Source organism: Alligator mississippiensis, chromosome 2 (assembly GCF_030867095.1).
Source record: "Alligator mississippiensis isolate rAllMis1 chromosome 2, rAllMis1, whole genome shotgun sequence".
In the NCBI taxonomy this organism is placed as follows: Eukaryota; Metazoa; Chordata; order Crocodylia; family Alligatoridae; genus Alligator; species Alligator mississippiensis.
Window position 1 is genome coordinate 243,679,485 of NC_081825.1, and position 20,264 is coordinate 243,699,748.

Genomic DNA, 20,264 nt, shown 5'->3' on the forward strand with positions numbered 1-20,264 from the left:
TGGCATTATGGTATTCCTCACGCATGTGACATTGCGGCAGAGCTGTGGGGGAGCAATCAATGTTCACTAGAACTGGAAGCCATGATAGTGGCATACTTTTTAGCACTGCTGATATAATCCACATAGCTGCATTTAACTGTGTATCAACAATCTTTCTGTGCGTGCTTTTTTTCCAGACTGGGGAGCAATATTCTGCTGCAGAGAAAATAAGTGCTAGAAAGGCCATTTGAAGCATGGTTGCATTTGCTCCCCATGTCATTCCAGCCAGTTTATGCACAAGGTTGACTCATTCTTTCATTTTTTAAGCAACATTCTGTAGATATTCACAAAAGGTGAGGCTCCAATTGAGAGTTATGCCGAGGTATTTTGGGAACTTCTCATGCCTAACCTCTTCTACACAAAGTGATGGCGAGTTTCTGGTCAGCCTGGACATTGTTTAGATGAAATGACATGATGATAATTTTCCTCAGATTTGGGCAGACTCTCCAACACACAAAATCTTCTTCAAGTAACTTGAGGTCTTTGCAGAGATCTGTCTGGACTTCAGCCTGGGTCCTTCCTTGAGTAGCAAGTGCCAGGTCATCGTCATAGCCGAATTTCCAGATGGTGGTGATAGGAAGGTCACTTATGTATACATTAAAAAGTGCTGGTGCAAGCACTGGTGTTACTTAGTAGATGGTGACAGCATTCCCTAGATGGGCACGATACCACCGGTTAGGCAGGAGCATTGATAAAAGGCGGAGGGTCTGCTAGCATCTTTTATTAACATATCCAATCATTTCATCCCACTGATTCAGTCGTCCATGCCAAGGTTAGTTAATTTGAGCTAGTTACAAGGCCCACATTCTACACACCTGGGCTGATAATGCTAAAACATAAGTTGCCTTATTACATTAATAAAAAATAAAAGGAAAACATAACATGAAAGCAACCTCAAGGATAATAGCTGACAGTGCAGATACAAAATGCAAAAGAAAAGTTCAGATAATACTGTAATTCACCACTCAAGCAGATGCAACTAAAGCTAAATGTGACAAGCTACCCTAACACTGTCTCCCAGAACTTCCCTTTCTGTCCAAGCTTAAAATCTTGGCTTGCTTGACATCTTGTAGGTGTTTAGCCATTGTTTCATTATGACCTGTCCTTTATCTTCCCTATGCCTTTCTTCATTTGCTCTTGGCAACACTGCCACCCCACCTGTCATGCTGGCTTGGAACCTGGCCTTCATTCACTCAGATCTTCCTTGATTCTCTTATCCAGGCTACCCTAAAATTGTGCAAATCTTTTTGTAGCACATTTCTAAGTTTTTCCATCTATCTGTACAAATGAAACTCTACTCCAGGCTCTTAGTTTGCCCCTCGCTAATGCAGCATCCTTTTCTCCAGATGTGACGGATACATCACTAATTTAGTTGGTCTGTATGGGGCACCTGTAACCTGCTTTCTGCCTGACCTTAGGCTAACACAGCCAATTATGGGCACGTCCAGGCAAGCGCACATGTGCCTCTTGCAGTGCCTCAAACCTCTTTGAGATGCTGCAAGAGGCACATGCGGGAACAAAAAAAAACATTTCCCGTGCTGCAAATTTTCAGCCCGGGGGCAAAATTAGACCCCTGGTCCAGGGGTCAAGCAATACACTAGGGGAAAAAAACAGGTCAGGGCACAGTCCCTGACCATGCCCTAAGGCAGCCAGAGGCTTGGTCCTCCACTGAGACACTCTGGTAGCCTGCCAGAGCTTCTCTGTGGTTGGCCCTTTCCCCGGTGCTGAAGCACGCTGCCTGCCTCTGCAGGGCAGGCAGCAGTGCAAGCTGCAGGGACCTAGACCGGCTCTGTGCCAGGTAAGTAGGGGTTTGGGGGGCTGGAGGAGGGGGGGGAGGGGACCTTGGGAGAGGCTCTGCCCAGTCCCAGCCCCTGTTCCTTTCCCCAACTCCCTGTTCATTCTCCCCATCCCCCATTCATTCCCCCAGCTCCTTGCTTGCTCTCCCAGCCCCCTCTTCCCCCCCCCCCCCCCCCCCCCCCCCACTCACCGGCAATAGCAGAAAAAGAGCAGGAGGCTGGAGACAGCGGGGGAAATCTCCAGCTCATCTCCAAAGTCTCTAGCCTCCTGATAGTCTCCAGCCCCCTGCTCATTCTCCTGCTTGTCTTCAGCCTCGGGAGCCTGGAGATGAGCAGGGGAACAAGCAGGAGGCTGGAGACGAGCCCCTGGAGACAAGCTAGAGACATTCCCCTGCTGTCTTCAACCTCCTGCTTGTTCCCCTGTTCATCTCCAGCCTCCTGAGGCGGCGAGTAGGGGGCTGGCAAGCACCCGCAGACACTGTGGTTGGTGGTGGGGACGGAACTGGCAAGCACCCACAGACACTGCCAGCAGCATTAGTGGTGGGGTGGCACTGTCAGGGGGGGCACATGCCCCCACCTACCAGTCACCTATTCCTGGAAGCAGCACCCTCAAGCATGGAGCAGTGCTCTGGTATGCTTCTTTCTAAACCTTGAACCAGCATAGCTGTGCTAGCCCCTTAGCTAATTAGCACTGTGGTGTAAAGTGGCTAATTTGACCACTCATGACTGCACTGATGTGCTTCTGATTTAGGAAGCAGCCTGCCCTGAGCCCTGCTTTTTATTTGAGGGCAGAGCTATAAGTTTTACTGTGTAGACATGGCCATGGAGAAACTATTATAAAAAAAAAAAATCTGATTGCATCAACATTATCCATCATCTGTAGTGAGTGTGTGCTTAGAATGTGTTTTGTTCTAATTAAACAGATGCCAAGCTGTTTACTTTACATATGGTAAATAATTTACTTAGGGTAGTTTGCTCTAAAAATGTCAAAGTGACATTGCCAGCCCATTCTGCACACAATTGTTTTTCAATGTTTTCTTCTTAAAAAGAACAAGAAAGCCGTTAATCCAAAAACCTGTCACATTAATAGTTAAAATAAGCCGTGCATTATAAAATTTTTGTGTAGCAATGTAGTAGACTGGTAACAAAGACAGTTTTATGGAAGTAGTGTCCAAAAACATTAGATAATCTTTGTTCCACTTGCATTTTGTTGATCCTAAAATAAATGTTTTTAACAGCTCTGGGAAGATGAATACTAAAAGGGCAGTTGTTTAAGTATCAGAAATAGAGAGGGTTACTCCCAGTGCCAGCAAATTGATCTTTTCTAATGTGCTTGTGCTTCCTTAGACAGTGATGATTCACCTTCTGTGGAACACTTTTCAGCTTAAAATGTTTGAGGGGGAAAAGCTTTGTGGATATTCGGACAAACCTACTGTTAGCACACCAGTTATTTCCTATTGTGGCTCTTCCATGTATTGCTAGGGAGCCATCTCAAACCTACCTTTTTGGAAATCTTGGCCTCCAAGTCTGGTTACTCGTTTTCATACTACTTGAATGATTCCACTACTTGTTTATCCTCTTAAGTATTGTTTAAACCAAGTTATTCTATGCACATACAATGTTCAGTCTGTATATTTGCAGTTCCTCCTAATGGTGTGAGGAATATTATTTGTAGACGTGTGGATATTTTTCTTGCTTGCATTGTCTTCATCTGTGTAAATTTGTAACATAACACACTGGAGTTGTTCGTTTCAGTTTCTTTACCCAAGTTTTCTGTCTGTTTTGATTATATTTCAGTTATCTGCTCTTTATGTTGACTGCCAGTCTTTAGTCCAAGCTCTTCAGGAACTGCCTCTACATCTCAGGCTGAATGTGGCTCCTGAACTTGTGCAGGTAACACCCCCGCTGTGCAAAAAATTATGGAACAATTTAAATAGTGTAATACATAGGCAATGATAATGATCTGGGCTAGAAATAGGATTTAAAACCTGCATGACCTCCTGGTCTTTAAATGCAATTGGTGGGTGTTGTATTAAACAAACACTGCATGAAATTCAGAGGGTTGCAGGTCTGTGAAGTAGAGATATTTGCATCAGCATTTTTTATGCTCCACTGGGACCTTTTGAATAAACAGAGCATTTCCATGTGCAGTGGATTGAGTAGGAAGCCAAGCTCCTCAATGTTTGGCATGCAGTAACTGCACCATTTCATTTTTTCTTTCTCTGCAACTCCCTGAAGGTTGGAAAACTGAAATTATAAGCTCTTAAAAAAATTAAGCCAAGTTGATACATAGTTACCTTTATTTTAGTTTACTGACCTGTATATATGCAGGACACAGCATTCATACTTATGGCATGAAACAGATTTGGGTCTGTGTCAAAATGTGAGCCATCAATCAGATAACTGAATAAAAAGTTATTTCTATTCAGGAGATAGAAAATTAGTTAACAGCATGTCAGGTAAGCCCTGTCTTTGGGCAATGAAAAAGAAAATATTCAGATAGAGGGAAGAGTTCTAATAAGACTCTTGAGTTACAAACAGCTGTCAGTTAAGATTACAGTCAGATTGCAGTTGATCAACAGCTGAAGAAAAAACAATAAAAAAAAATCAATCTGTCCTGGAAAGGAAAAACTGCATGCATGAAAGTAAGAGCATCTTTACTTTCCAGTGCAGTTGCTTGAAGTGAATCAGCTAAGGACATAACTAATTTGTTTCTTAGTTTAGCTGAAAGGGATGTCTGCAGATGTAGAGTTTATAAGGAAATCTATGCTATGCAGTTCTTTTTTGCTTGCAAGCAAAATACCATGGCTAGAGCTTGCTGCTTGCTTTTCCCATTCTTAATTATTCCAAGGGGCTGATTTTATTAGTTTACTGTATTTTTCTTGTTTTATCAAGCAAACAAACAAACAAGACTACTGTAATTAGGCCCAGGGCAGGAATTCCTACTCTGTGTGTGTGCACGCACACACGCACGTGTGCACGCACAGGTTCTGCATACCCTCAAGTATGCTGAGCTTCTGTGTGTAGGCTACTTCTTAAATTGGAAGCAGCAAAACCTTGTTTGCATGGATGTACAAGTTATATTGGTGAGAGCTAATTGGCATTGTCACTCAGCATCAGCAATTAGCTCATGCCAAGCACTGCATGGAGATGGCAACATTGCTTCTGGTGTAGGATGCAGCCCACCTGGAGCAGCAGAGTGTACTTGAGGACACCACTACTAGGAACATTGAGTTTACTGCATCAACTGATTCAGAGTATGCTAGGATATACATTTTTCTAGCTTACTCTTGCCCCTGGGCAAATCATGTTGCTCCACTTGCACTGTGCTAGGAATTTGATAATTGCCAAGAAACCCAGATGGAGCATAAAAACTGCATTTAAGTGGCTGAGAACTGGTATTTCTTGGTTCACTATATGAAAGTATTTTTGCAAATTTTATATTTAATGTTGTTGTTACAGCTTGAAAAATGAAATATTTAAACTCTTCCAAACCCAGATTATATGCCAGAGGTCACATGAGAGAATGACGGACTCAGTGGTTGGTATTTTGACAGGAAAGCCTAAAATAGGAAATGGATACTAGGCCAAATTCTGCCCTTGGTCATACCCAAGCAAATTCTCTAATCTGAGCCTGATTTCAGTGAGTGAACGTGGGTAGCTCTGCAGGCAGTAATTTGCTTCTTTGTTTCAAGTTGCTGTTTGCTGTATTCAGCACATAGCCTCGTGATTCATTTTAGAATACTGTACAGTCACATCTGTGTATATCTGTAACTGTACAAATGCTTTCAATTTAATTTTTGTACTAGGTTTACTTTCTTGTCGTTTTAAAATCTGTTCCATTGAATTTAATTCTGCCTTAAGTGACTGTGCGTGGGAGTCTGAATTACTGTGCTATCTTTTTAATTTGAACTGTAACAATTGAGTTCACCATTATAAAGACCCAAGTCTTTTCTTGTACTCTTTAGGCATCCACACCTGTAGAACTGCCTCAGATGAAATCTAAAAGTATTGAAATCAGCAAAAGCAGCAAGACTCACTTACAACAACCTTTGGCTCAAAGTGGAATAATGCCAATCTCTGACCCTATCAGTGATTCTGTTACCTGTTCTCAAAGTAGAGATGGACTTGGCGGAACTTCTTTTCTACCCATTCAGAGAGGCTCTTCTGTACCAAAGCAAGAGACGGATCATTTGGATGAAGAGCTAGATTTACTACTAAATTTAGATGCTCCTGTTAATTCAGAAAACAGCTCTGTGTCAGGTGCATTGTCCTATGACGTGACTGATGAGGCAGATTTGAAAACCAATCACAAAGCAGCTGGTGAGATTTATATTTTTTACTTCTATGTAGTCTGTATTCTTCTTTTTTTCTTCTTTAGTTAAACTCCTGGGAAGTACCTCAGCAGTGCTGCTGTAATCATCTCTATGCCCCTGACAATTTGTGGCATTGATCTGGTGTGTACTAACCCATTTGTTCTTTCATTTTTAATCTTCCCATGAGAAGTCCCTTCAAAGCAGTCCTTTTATTTGGTACGTTGAAATTCTGAAACTTGCTGCATATACCAGTATGGTTAAACCTTATTGGTATAAACACAAGTTTAATTTATGGTTTTCAGATACAGCAACATGAGTACATACCAACTTCTTTGTGACATAGCAGTATATAATTCTCTTTGGCATTTTGACTTTGCCTTCTCTAACATCCCTTGCTCATAACATGGTTTAGATGCTACTTACAGAGTGAATTCCCCATAATTTGTGCATTTTTTGACTTGTGGAAATTGATCTGTGTAGAACAGAGATCATTTCTTAGGTGGATGAAAGCACAAAATATTTGATGATCTAACTTCTTTGTTTCCCCAATAATAACTGATGATGGGTATGGATACCTGATGCAATTATTACAGAGTAATTTTACTGTGGAGTACAGGGTAATTTACTCTGTAGAAAGGGTCAGGCACATGGCCAGCTCTCCTAATATGGCTACCCAAAGTAGGTGATATTAAAGCTTCTAGGAACATGAATATTAAATCACCTTGCTCCCAGGGTTGGGAAGCCCACTTACATTGAGCCATCTACCTCAGGGTGAACACACAAGGTGCATCTTAGCTCAACTTTTGGGGGCAAATTTTTACTTTGGACTTCCTCAGAGGTACCCGTCCACCACCAGAGAGCATCATTTCCTTTACAGTAAACACTAGGTGCTCTTTATACACTCCACTTTTCTTTTGGAGTGAGCAAGTTATTACTGGTGTGACACAAAACAGCCTGTCAGACTTCTGTGCTCTCTCATGGCAATTGCTTCTGCTATAGCAGATACAGCCTAGAGCTCCATGCACGTATCTTGATAGATAAGTATTTGGGGATTTTAATAAGGCAAACTAAAAAAAAAAGCCTTGTTTTTAACTCTTTAAGACCCTGAAGGGATAGGGCAGTGTGACAACTCGTATTCTTTTTCTTTTTTTCACAAAGTGGTGCACCTCCCTCTCTCGTGTAGAAGAGCTTGTATTCAACTGTTGGCCTTCATTCACAGACCTGTTTCTGGGCTTTGTGCCAGCCACCTGCTATGCTGCCATGTTGCAGATGTATTAAGACCCCTGTGTAAATAAAAAAGCAGGACCCTGGCATCTTTGAGATGCAGCTCACAGCAAGATGACAAGAGGTTCAGTTATGAACTTCATGGAACAAGGGGCAGTTCCTTTAAAATTAACCTATCTCACAGTGACTACAGACTCCTCCTCCTTATTGCTGTTAGCTCCCTAGTAGGGCTATGCAAAGCTTCGGTGCCTGATTTGATTCGGCCGAGAATTGGCTCGATTTAGTGGCCAAATCTCCAAATTGAATCAGAGGACCCTTTAATCTCTCCGAATCGAATCAGAACCCTCCAAATTGATTCAGAGAGATTCAGAAAGATTCAGTAATTTGGACATAGACACAGCTTTAAATGTTTTTTCTACATGCCTCAAGGTACCAGGCAGCTGGTGAATACTGTGATGCTGGGGCAGCTGAAGTGTCCCACAGGAGCTTGTGGGGGGGGGCTCGCCAATGTGCTCAGCAGCAGACCAGAAGCACTTCCGATCTACTTCCAGGTTCACTGGGGAGGTCTGGGGCGGGGGCATCCAAGGTCCCCCCGTGGCCGATCTCTGAGCCGGGGAGGGACACCGGGGGGGCTCCCCTGTATGCTCACCGGCAGACCTGGAAGTGGACTGGAAGTATGTGGGTGGCCCTCCCTGCACTGCTGTGGGACACTTCATCCACCTCACCATCGCAGCGTTCACCAGCCCTGCCTGGTACCTCGAGGTATGTAGAAAAAACATTTAAAGCTGTGTCTATGTCTGAATCGCTGATTCTCCAAATCAGCATTGAATCTTCAGATTCGTCTGAATTGAATTGGGGACAGTCATCTGAATCAACTAAGAGAATCACTGTCCCTGATTCGGGCTGAATCCAAATCTGAATCAAATAGGGCCCATTTCGCACACCCCTACTCCCTAGGACTCTTACTAAAATCCATAATCTCTAGTTTAGATGCTAACTGTGGATTTCTTAGGCTATTGATTTATATAGAATGGAACACCCTCAGCTATAGAGTGGAAATAACCTGGAGGACCAAGAGATCCTGTTAGTTGCTAGATACTCTTAGTTTTCTTATTATCTGGGTTGGAAAATGTTCTGTCAACAGTGTATGGTCCTCAGCAGTAGCTACCAAGCTGCAACACAATCACAGTGATGGTAGCTGCTATAATACATTATGTTTTTTAGAAAAAATCACCATGCAGAAAACTGGTATAAATAATCGATGAAAGGTTTTCACCCTGAAGTGTTGTTACACTGAAGAGTTTAATGGCATTTTCCTTTTCAAGGACAGCTTGTAGAGTGTCAGTGAAGAACTTCTCTGATGTGTTGGTAAAAATCGACTGTCATCAGCAAGTTCATTTTGAGCATTAAGAAAGGAGTGGAGTTTTTCCTCTGCAAAACAAAGCTCTGCTTCTTAGTTACCACAATTTAAATAAAAAGGACATACTAGGGAATCAGCCGTCAGTGGAGGACTTAAATTCAGTTTTTAGTAGTAGTATCATCCCCAGTTTCTTCTTGGTGATATGTCTGAGGATGAATTAAGGGGGCTCATTTCTGGTTATTGGTTTTAAACTTTTCTAACTTTTACTTTTTCTCAAGAACATAGAAGATGGATGTATTTTTGGGTGCTTTTATTTCTGAGTCCCTTTTCATTCCTAATGGAGAGCAGTGGTCTTGGACAAATTTTGGCTCTTAATTTATTCACGTTAACTTCAGATTCACATATACAGTGATATTTGTGTGACTATTGACTACTTTTAAAATGCATGCAGCAGGCAGGACCGTGAATAATGATGAGGTTGTGGCATTTATAAGATAGGAATGAGTTTGGTGAAGTAATGTTTACCTGTTCATTTTCATGCTTTTCTCCATTTGTGAAACTATATTGGTATTTTCTTGCAGTTTTCCTTTTATAATGCAATTATATATTGTGAAACGTTCCAAGGTCAGAGTTAGTTGTTCATGAGAGATTCACTGTAGGCCAGTGATTCTCAACCACGGTGCCAGGCCCTTTGAAGGGTGGTGCAGGAAGAGTGAGACGATAAGCATGGATAAGGACGGGCTCAGGCACTCCCTGCCTGGTTGCTCCCCTAGCACCGCTGGCAAGGCTGTAATCCCTATAGTAAATAAAATAGTTTTTGAAACAGGGTGCCATTCAGTTTACAAAAGTTATGGAGGGGTGCTTTGACTCTGAAAAGGTTGAGAACCACCACTATAACCAGAGACATGAATCTTAACCTGGCAGTGAAAATGATCCTGAAATGTTTCATGTCTGATTTCTGTAACAGAGCTTGCATTCTTAAGGAGGTAGGGTAGGGTGGCACCTTAGAAACTAACTGGTGTGGAGAGAGGTAACTATTCATAGGGAGCAACCTACTTCATTAGAAGCTAGAGACATGTAGTGTGCTTTCAGTAGAAAACAAACACAAATGTAAACATGGAGTCACTGTGAAGCCACGCAAAAGCCCCTGCCACACGTTACATATATGGTGCAGTTACCTGGCTTAGATCAGCCACATCTGCAAAGCAATTATCACACCATGAAAAGGTCTATATCCAGCTATAAAAAGAGCCAACCAGCTACAAAGTCAGTGCTTGAAAATGTGTAACAGCTATGTTGATGATTCCTGTCCAGCTTTCATTTGAACATGTGGCAGAGTCCAAATAATCATGACAAGAGCTTTGCTGTCATGTTCCCCTACTGTTCTTTTACATAAGAGAAAATTCTGCTTTTGGTAGAATTTGAGGATGGCTCTTGAAGGGGGAATCCATTAGGAATCCAATGGACCGGAGAACTGGCCCTACCTCCTAGGAGCTGTAAACTCCTATGTGATCATCTTAAAACAATCCAGCAGATTAGTCAAGAGACAACCCCTAGAAACTTGCCATTTTATTCACGTGCCTGCTTTTTGTGATTTTTTTCCAGTTAGAGTTGTACTGTATTTAAATACCATCTTCTCTCTTTAATCTGCTGTGCTTTGTAAAAATAGTATTTTGTGTTAGATTGTGTAAACTTTTTGAGACATTACTGTGTGAAGAGGATGGGGACAGATTTCTGCATAGAATTGTTTTTTGTATTTCACTTTTGTTCTTTTCATTTTGCCAGTCCCTCTAAAACTGGATGCAACTGAAGAAAAATGTCCAGCATCAGAAAATACATCTAAAACCATTACTGAGGAAGAGCTTGAAGACTGGTTGGACAATATGATTTCTTAAGGAATAATAACTTCCTGATGCCTACACTTTGTTGTCTTGCAATTAATTAAAAAAGAAATGAATGTGGCAGAAGTTAAGTACATAAGATTAGTTTACAAAAATTCAGTTGTTTCATTTCAAACATTAACAATTCTGCTTGCCTAATTTTATTTCGGCCAATATTTAAAACAACAAATTATAGATGAATGTTATCATCTAAACTAAAATGACTAACCTTAGCATTTAGGGTTCATTAAAGGAGGCTCAGGTAATTAATTAATTCCAGGTTTTTTTGTATGTTTTCAAAAACCTGTGCTGTAAGTTTAGGCTGCAAAATATGCAAAGAGCAGACTGATTGCTTAAGCTTGTACTTGCTATCTGTAGTTCACAAAATAAAAGCAATGCTGGTAAATGCAGCTGTGTTTTTAATTATGCATTCTGCGATGTACATTCCTTATATTGGGAACTCAGCAAAAATCAAGACACTTACTTGGTTTGTAGTATTTTATTGCAGTGGGCACTTTATTTTATTTGAAGAAAAATAAATGCATAAAGGTAGCAGCTTCTACTTACAGATGATCATAAAGCATTATTTTATTTTGGCCTAAGATTTAAATGTAAAGAATGTGTAGTACAGTATACTTCTTTTAACAGCAGCATCTAATAAGCTGTTACTGAAAGAATAACCTTCAAGTGCAGTTTCATACAGTAAGACAGAAAAGCAACATAGTTAATAGAACTGTCAGTCTAAAACACTAACATAAAAATCTTGCATAGCTATGGCTACAGAGGTTTTTAAGGCACTTAATCGATATTTCAGGGTCGATAAAGTGTTTGAAAATGTTCTTTATTTTAACTGCTTAAAGCTTTTCAAGCTGTTTTGTTTTATACATTCACTAGCAAATACCATGGAAAACGTTAGATTGCAGTTAAAATATATTTTTTTCACAATCTGAGGCATGTCACCTGACATTCAAGTTCTAAAGTTTTAGATGTTGTGCATGTAAGAAATGATGCATCTTTTAGCCCTTTCAGCTCTTCTACCAAACATTGGGTAAGGAGTGGGAGTAAAAACAATTAAAATCATTTCAGTCCTTGTTGGGATTGGAAAGATTAGAGTAACAGAGTCTTCAGTGTAGATTTCTCTCTCTTCTGTGTTTCTTATGTGCTAGGCACAAAAAGCCTATCTAGATATTGTCAAGCTTTTATGTAGGTTTTTAAACAAAAAGTTCACAGTAAAGAGAGATTAAGCAAATGTGACCTTTGAATTTACACCATAAAAATATAAAGTAAGAGTTTTTTCATGTTGACTTGATTTTACAGTTCAAAAATGCAGCCTCTTCTCTGATGATAATCTTATCCAAGTTGATCCTCATATTGTTTACGAAAGCAGTCTCCAGCTGGGAAGAAATCCCAGCATCTTTCTTGGTACATCTTCCACACAAACGACTCCTGAAACAGGGAAACTTTCTCGTTCATTTTATGCAATTCAAAATATAATAGTAACCAGTAATTATCTTTATTTATGCTCCTTATTCTCACTGATATCATCTTGAGATTAAATTGGTCATTTTTTGACATCTGAATTAAATTTCAAGTCTTTACTGTGCTGTTTTCTGTGCCTAAATTCTTGAAAGTTGAAAATGTTCTTTGAGTTAAGATAACTGAATTACTGTTCTGTCATACTGAAAGAAATACATCGTAAGCCCGGTCAAAGAAAATTTGCATCAAAATGTGTCCAGTTTTACCATTGCAACATAGAGGTCACATCTACATGAGATGCAGACTGCACAGTTGTTACTGTGGAGTCATTTAGTACTTGCAAACTCAAGTACTAAATGACTGTGCAGTAACTGGAGTTACTGTGCAGTAGTGTCCCCGAGTAGCTTTTTGTTGATGCTGACTGCACAGTAGCTTGTTACTACTGCACAGTAACATTGTGTCATGCTTCATGCCACACAATGCTACTTAACAAGCTACTGCATCTCATGTAGATGTGGCCAGGTATACTTAAACTGGTTTTCATTCAAAAGTAAGTTTTAGACTCAAACCAGTTTAAATGAAAGAACTGTTTCCTGGTCTGTTTTATACACTAAAACTTTAAAATGTTCAACCCACATAAAAGAATATCTATCTACCTATCCTAATACAATAAAGGGGTTAGTCATTTTGTGCATCTGTCTGTCCATAACGCTTTTGACCACTGCACATGTGCTGCCAAGAGGGCAGGCAGCGATTGGCCGCATGGGCCCAAGTTTGAGCCACTGCCAGGGAAGTTTGTGGTGGTCCAAGCAGCAGGGCTTCCCCATGCCTCCCTGCCTGAGGGTGAAAGTGGGGGGTCATGGTGGCGGTGCCCTCCCCCCCCCCACTGCCTATCCACAACACTCCCCAGAACAGCTGGCAGGGAGGGGGAGGTGGTGGGCAGGAAGGGAGGGAGGGAGGGGAGTGGGGCAGGGGGAGGTGAAGGGGGGGTCATGGTGGCAGCCATTGTTAGGCCCAGGCAGTGGGCAGGGAGGCAAAGTGGGGGGGATCATGGTGGCAGCTGTTGGGGCCAGGTTGCAGGGAAGGAAGGAAGGAAGGAAGGAAGGGAGGGAAGCGGGGAGGGGAGGGGGGTCATGGTGGCAGTGCTCCCCCCTGCTGCCTGGCCCTGACAACAGCTGACAGGATGAGGGAGGGGAGGTAGAGGGAAGCCCCTCTGCAAGGCAGAGGTGGGCAGGGGAGGGAGCCCCCGCACCCAAGCCTGGAAGAGGAGGTGGCAGCAGAGGGAGTCTTTACATATCCAGCCCCAAAGGGCAAGAGGGGACCATGTAAACACTTCCTGAAATCTGTCATTCTTGATGGGCAGTTAGTTGGTATATGTATATAAATTTTTTTTAAAAACTTGAAGACCGACACCATGTAGTATGAAATAGACATATAACAGTTTAGTAACTACTCTTTAATATAGAGCTCAGCTATTTTATTACTGTTAAGGTTTCTTCTACTTTCAAACTCTTTTAAATTTTGTTTTAGATGAAAGCATAATAATATACAACTTTAGCTTTGGGTTTTAAGATTAAATTAAAGTATTAGTGCCCCGTTATATGAACTTGGCAAAATTCCAATTTCCTTTGAAAGTAATGGCATGAACATCTGTCATATATTCTCTGCTACCACAGCCACTTACTTTAGCACTACAGCTGCTATATACCACAGACCAGGTGTTCAACCCTTGGCCCATAGGCTAGATGTGGCCTATGTTGCTTGGTCCACAAGGCTGCCCAGGGTCCAAAAAATTGATGTGTGGGGAGCAGTGGCAGTGTTAACTGCTGCTTCTCTGCTTTCAAATGTCTGGACTTGTGGGGAGCCCTGCAAGCCAGAGAACATGGCCCTGTGCACCAGATTGCAGTAGCATGTTGCCAGTTCCCAGCATGTGGGGTAGGGATAACACATGGCCAGATCTGGACATGTTGGGTTGCACAAAGATTGGCCCCACATGTGACCCCTGTGGGATCCATCCCATGGACTGACCCCTGTGGGATCCATCCCATGGACTGACCCCATGCCACCCATCTATCCCATGGGACTGTAAGATCACCAGTGTTATAGACTGTAACCTCAATTCTGAATCATCTATTGGTGGCAGCTTCCTAGCACTAGTATCTCAGAGTACAGGGAGGAGATGGTTTATAATGTGATAAAGACAAGATTAAAATTACATACAGAACATATAAATGGATGTCCATTTTGTACTGTTTTGAAAAATTTGTTTCCTACTTACCTGACCAGTGTGCTCAGTTTCATCCTTGTTAATGAGATACATTAAAAAGAACCTGGAACAATCATACGAAATATCCATTAATGTGCAAATAGCATAGTCCTTAATGTGAGCCACGGATGAGAGCTGCTAAAAAAGTAGTGTTAAGTACTGAAGTATAAAGATAGAAGCCTGTTTTTAGGTCAGATTCTGCTCTTTAAGTTTCCAAAACAGATATTACCTTCTACAATAGAGTTTAGTACACAGACACTGATGTGAAATCCAAGTTGCCAGGTTTACAAAATAAATAGTGATGTAATTTGCACTTACTTTGGAATTCTTTTCACTGCAGTGTTAGCAAAAGGTGTAATTCAAGTGTTGCTCCTAACCTGGCTTCCACACATATACACTTGGCCCATCAGTGGATGTAATTTGAAGCATAAGTGCTGCTTGGCTAAGTACCAAAAATGCCCATGTGAATACAAGTTAATTTCTGGACCATCGCACAGCTACAACATCACGCTTGCACTACGATAAAAGTTAAGTCATTGACCTTGAGGCTCTAGGGTAGAACAGCCATATAGAGACCTTGACTTGTGAGATAGTAGAGAGAGAAGTAACTCAAGATCTGTATTTGATCTTTTCCCTTTACATTACTATGCATTTTCACATGGCCAGGTTTAGTTTCTCCCTTTTTCAAAGGAACCTAAGGGTAGGTAGCTTTAGGCTCCCAAATCCCATTGAATTAAGGCTCTGAAAATTATAGCCTGGACTTCTCTAAAAGTGTTAATGAATTAAAGTTTCCTTGTGATATAAAGATCATTAGAGGCTAAAAAAAAAGGCACGCTACAGTAGGAGAGAATGTGAGCATCCTTGTAGAAACTAGCATAATTAGTGACAAGAAAGAAAGGGAAGAGAAACAGCTTTTCTTTTTCAGCTCTCATCACAGTATCTCCCCTAAAGAATCTGCTTCACAGGAACCCTTGATGGATACAATAACAGTACTCTACTTTCTGCCACTTAACTTGATGGTTTCAAATCTCTTGGAACAACAATTTAAGACTCACTTATACATTTTAAATCCATGGCTTACTGGAAGAATGCTGCACCAATCAGTCATTTCTGTGAGTAATTATGGTTTCTGCCACTGCCTATTCTAACTGGTTTTCAACATCAGACCATAACAGAAGGTTTCAAAAATAGGTTATTCAGTGCCTGGTATTTTGAATGCAGCTCTGGAAAAGATTTTATACTTTAACAGGTAATGTATCCAACAAATATAATCCCTCTGTACAGTCAAAATATCAGTGAGCTGATCATAATCTGTTCAGATGACTTAAAAAGTTTTAGCTCTGCACACTGCATCAAACAGTTCGTTTGGCCTGCTCATTAGTCAGTCTGGGTTGGTTAAATGTGATATACCACAAATCCCTTGGTGGTGATTCTGTTGGGGTTTTTTTGCACGTTTCACATATAGTTCAGAAAAAAGCAACCACAGTTATGTCAAGCAGTTCATAGATAGGTAAAAGGGAAGTTGTATGCTGTTTTGTGCTGTTTGTTTCTAAGCAAACATTCAGGCTAACTTCACTAAGGGGATATAAGCATCATAACACTGAGCATTGCAACACCTAACTTTTAAGAACCTAGTGGAACAACATCCAAGTTAGGTTCCCCACACCATGAAGTTAGGCTTCCTACATAAAGTGAGTTAGCCTAAAAATGGGATTCATAAAAAACAGAACCATGTGGAGAGCTGCCTAAGGTTGGAAATAGGAAATGCTGAGGAGAGAGCTATATTTAAAATTCCTCCCCTCTGCAGGACTTAGGCACTTTACAGAGCAGAGTCCATTCAAGATTCACAACATGGAAACACCTCCTAGAATTAGGTATTTGGAATTTTTTTCTTGCAAATATGAGCAGAGAGGGCAGTGCCTTCCTCTCGCCCAACTGTTACAATGCTCACTGAAACAGGTAGAGACCTAAATTCCAATCCCACACTCCTAGCAGTGCTCTAACCAGATAGCTACAGAGTATTCTGGAAATGATGGTACAACATAGCTTCTCCTGTTGCATCTTGCCAGGTCTCTACTTAAATAGCACTGAGTTAGAGATGGAGAACTATGGAGTGTCCATTGGGTATCCTCTGTGAGTGCCTACCAGATCCAGCCCTAGAATTATGATAGATTGGGTCAAAGGATGGGATGACCACCTAATATGTGAATCCCAACTGGAGTAGGTGTGAGGTAAGATGGGACCCAGAAACAAAACTGTCAGAGGTACAGATTTCTAATGTTAGTGGCAATTGTGGATCTATATTTTGCTTTTGTGCATCTAAGAGTCTTCATACTTTACTTTTATGTTCATTTTTGGATTGCAAATACTAAGTATAAGACCAAGACTCCCAGGCATATAAGATAGGCATAGACTTAGTAATGCAGCATTTGCAATGTGTGTGTCAATATTCTAATTGTTGTACTTTAAGAGAAAAGGTTTTTAGAGGCAAACCTATCTTGGCTATATTATAATTGTAATCATACAAAGAAATAATGGTAGTTTCTGCTTATCTCATCTTCATATTTATGGAGAGAAAAGAAAGATGATGATAGCTCACTCTGAAGATGGACTGAAAAAAAAATACCAGGGCTATATCTTAGCAGCTCATATGGCAGGGAAATTAACGAGAACAGCTGAACTGCTAAATTACAGCACAACTCACTTTGTGAGTATTTTGTTAGAGCCACATTTTCCCAACTTCAGAGTTGCAGAAACTTTTCTCTGTCCACAAGCTACCAACATGAGTTTCTTCAATTACCACGTCTGTTCTGTTAGTGCACTTTTGTGTCTATACAATCTATTTTGGAGGCAGGAAGGTTGGATAGAGAGCCCACATTCATACTGCAACTTACTGGCTGCATAACAGTAGGCTACAAAATGTACACAGTAGCTTCAGGAAAGTTGAAGAACCCATTTCTGAGCTTGCATGCAGAGAGTTGTGGTACTTCTCTAAATGCCCTGCATTTCAGCTAATAAAGTGTGTCTTATCTTCATGATGCCTGCTTATTGAAATTATGGTTATTTCCTTCTCCTTTCTTAGGGTTCTTGTTTTTATTCTAAGTCTTCTCTACCAGTTGAGCTAAGTAATGCAAGTAAAAAGAAAAAAAACAACAGTTACCATATTTTCTCCCATACAACACATACCTTCCCCCCAAAATCAGTCCCCCAAAATTGGGTGAGTGTATTAAGCAAGGAAGCTGATTTAATGCCCAGAATAGAAGCACCCTGCTTTGATTCCTGCTTCACAAGGTACATCTACACAAGATGCTTTACTGTGCATTAAATTAATCTAATGCACAGTAAAGCATCATTGCCTACATGTGTGCAGCAATTACTGCACAGTAGATTAGTCTAATGTGCCACTTCGTAGTAACTGTATATACAGGTACTAGAAATCAGTGCATTAAACTAACATGCTGAAGCAATTTGCTCCCCATCAACCTAGGCAGCAGGGAGCCACAGGGGGCAGGTAAAGCTGCCCTGTCTCAGCAAGATGCTGCCTCCCAGTCATGTGGAGATTGGGACTGTCCCAATCTCCTCATGGCTGGGAGGCAGCTGTCTGGCAGCTAGAACAGCTCTCCCTGCCCTGTGCGTATTGGGACATATCTGATATGCTCGGGGGTGGCAGGCAGGTGCTTGCTGAGCAGGGACAGCTCCCCCTCACCCTCTAGGGCTAGGCTCAGGGCCTGCCCCAATCTTTCCCCCAGCCGGCAAGGAGCTGTGTGCCAAGCTGGAACAGTTCCCTGCACAGATCAGGGCTGTTCCCAGAGCCTGGGGTGCTAGGGGCTGGCATCCAAGAGAGCCTGGAGCTCCCCCAGGATGCTGCAGGGAGCAGAGCAGAAGCAGCCTTGGACTGGGCTGCTCCTGTTGTACCCAGTTTGCTCCTAACACAGGCACATGTATAGACATGTACCTGGAAGCGCTTGTCTGAATTTTCTGCAGTAAAAATTCAGGTGCATTAATTGCATGTGTAGATGTTCCCACAGTGTAGCAGCTCTGGTCTTATTATTCAGGCAGCTGACAGAGTCAGTTGACTTTATGGCTCTTTCTTCTCTATGGGTGTTAACATTCATCTCTCCTTCTTAATGGTCTTGATATTGCACAAATCAAGTTAATCTTTCTTTGTACAATTTTGTTGTTTGCTTGCTGCCTCTGGTCTATCACTTCCCATTTCACAGCCCTTTTAGTTCAAACTCTTTAACTTTTCATAATAATAGATCCATTCATGGAGGCCAGTCTTCCACAGCAGCCAGAGATTGAGCTGGAGTTAAGTAGGAAAAGGGTGAGGAAACTAAAGATTAGGATCCGTCCCTGGTCTATGCAGCTATAATGCTGGAAAAATCTTTTTCTTTTAATTCTGCTATTCAAAAACAAAATGCATATTATGTTCCAGGGAGTGCTGTATATGAGAAAATACCACATCTGGTTTACAGTTGTTCACGCATCAGTGTTTGTTCCCACTAGTAGGAAATGTCTTGTTCTTCAAACCTATCATACTGCTTCGACATGAGATTTGAAGTGGTTATGTTGTACCCAGTTTTACCTTCCTTAAATTTTAGTTTTGTTAAAGGCTTTGTTGCTAGTTGAGAAACTCAAGTATTTATACCAGTGATGCATTACTTTTTGCATTGAGAGCTGCTGACTCCCAGTATCAAGAACACTCAGGCTACCAGCCATCTCAGGTCTTTATGTGAAGGCACCATATGATTCATGTAATGAAAACCCTCAAACTATGGGACAAGTTTCACAGAAGGATATTAGCTGTGTACTTTAAAATCATTCAGAGATTTGTTTTTACACATCCAAACTGGAAAATTTTGGTCTCATTATTCAGTCACAATTTTTTAAATGTGCTAACAGATTTAGCAGGAAGTCTGCATGATCATACTGTTTCTTGCAGAAAGAACCACATGGAAAAAAACATTTACCATCTATTGCCAGTGTAAGTCCATGCTTCATTATGATGCACAATACACTTGGCTTTGTCTAAGTTTAATGGAAGTCTTCATTTACCATCAACAGTTTAATAAGGAAGACTGCAACAGGCTGATGGTTGATCTGTGAGAGACAATTGCTGATTGAAATCATGTGTGGCTGCTGATTTATTACTTTGTTAATAATGGTGGACTTGGAATTAAAGTTGAGCAATTATCTTATGACAGCTTATCAGGAAATATAAGTTAGTGTTACAGCATCTGCTTTTTGATGAAATAATCTGGTTCTTGCCTTTAGCAGCCAGGAGCTACATTTACCATCACCTGAACAAACTGCAAAAATGCAAGCAAGTTTTGCAGCAGTGGAAAAGCTTTCCGTCTAAAAAGATTGTCTCTTCCTTGCCACATACACCCAACATACCATTCCCTATATTGCTAAAGAGACTGAAATTCTTATTTTGCTATGACCTGGAAATGGGTAAGCAATTTTCATGCCAAGTCTAGAACTCTAATGCAAGCTTGCATTCAGTAGACTGCCAGAATTACTGAAGCTAATGAGCATTTGCCAAACCGGAGATGTATGATTACTTGCCCTTAAGGGGAATTCTCTAAATTGCAGTGATTCCGGGGGGTCTGCTGCCAGGCAAGTGTTCGGAATGCTCCAGTGCAGAACAGACATTAGGGAACATCTGCATTTTAAATTCACATGCAGCACCCAAATCCAGACGTATATAAGGAAACAGGCATGTCATACTATGCAGTTCTTCTCTTTCTTTTGGTGATTCCCTCTTCCATTATGACCAGTGGAATTGTGTTTGTGTTTTCTAATGGGTTTTAATACGTTGTCTAACTAATACCAAACTAAATGTCCTAGTGTCACTTGGTCATAAAACAGTAGTAATGCTAACCAATGATTTGCATTACTTTCTTT

General features: G+C 41.2%; 2 protein-coding genes across 2 annotated transcripts in view; one reads left to right on the forward strand and one right to left on the reverse strand.

Annotated features, from left to right (window-relative positions):
• Window positions 1-11,021, forward strand: part of AVEN (apoptosis and caspase activation inhibitor) — a 189,847-nt gene extending 178,826 nt beyond the window's left edge. Inside the window, exons 4-6 of the mRNA XM_014595458.3 lie at window positions 3,633-3,728; window positions 5,804-6,158; window positions 10,521-11,021. Of these exons, the coding sequence (XP_014450944.3) occupies window positions 3,633-3,728; window positions 5,804-6,158; window positions 10,521-10,630 (561 nt within the window). The 3' untranslated portion in view covers window positions 10,631-11,021. The remainder of the gene's footprint in view (window positions 1-3,632; window positions 3,729-5,803; window positions 6,159-10,520) is intronic.
• Window positions 11,022-11,099: 78 nt separating this feature from the next.
• Window positions 11,100-20,264, reverse strand: part of RYR3 (ryanodine receptor 3) — a 557,273-nt gene continuing 548,108 nt past the window's right edge. The window contains exons 102-103 of the mRNA XM_059723007.1: window positions 14,370-14,421; window positions 11,100-12,061 (exon numbers count right to left, since the gene is read on the reverse strand). Coding sequence (XP_059578990.1) covers window positions 11,966-12,061; window positions 14,370-14,421 — 148 coding nt within the window. The 3' untranslated portion in view covers window positions 11,100-11,965. The remainder of the gene's footprint in view (window positions 12,062-14,369; window positions 14,422-20,264) is intronic.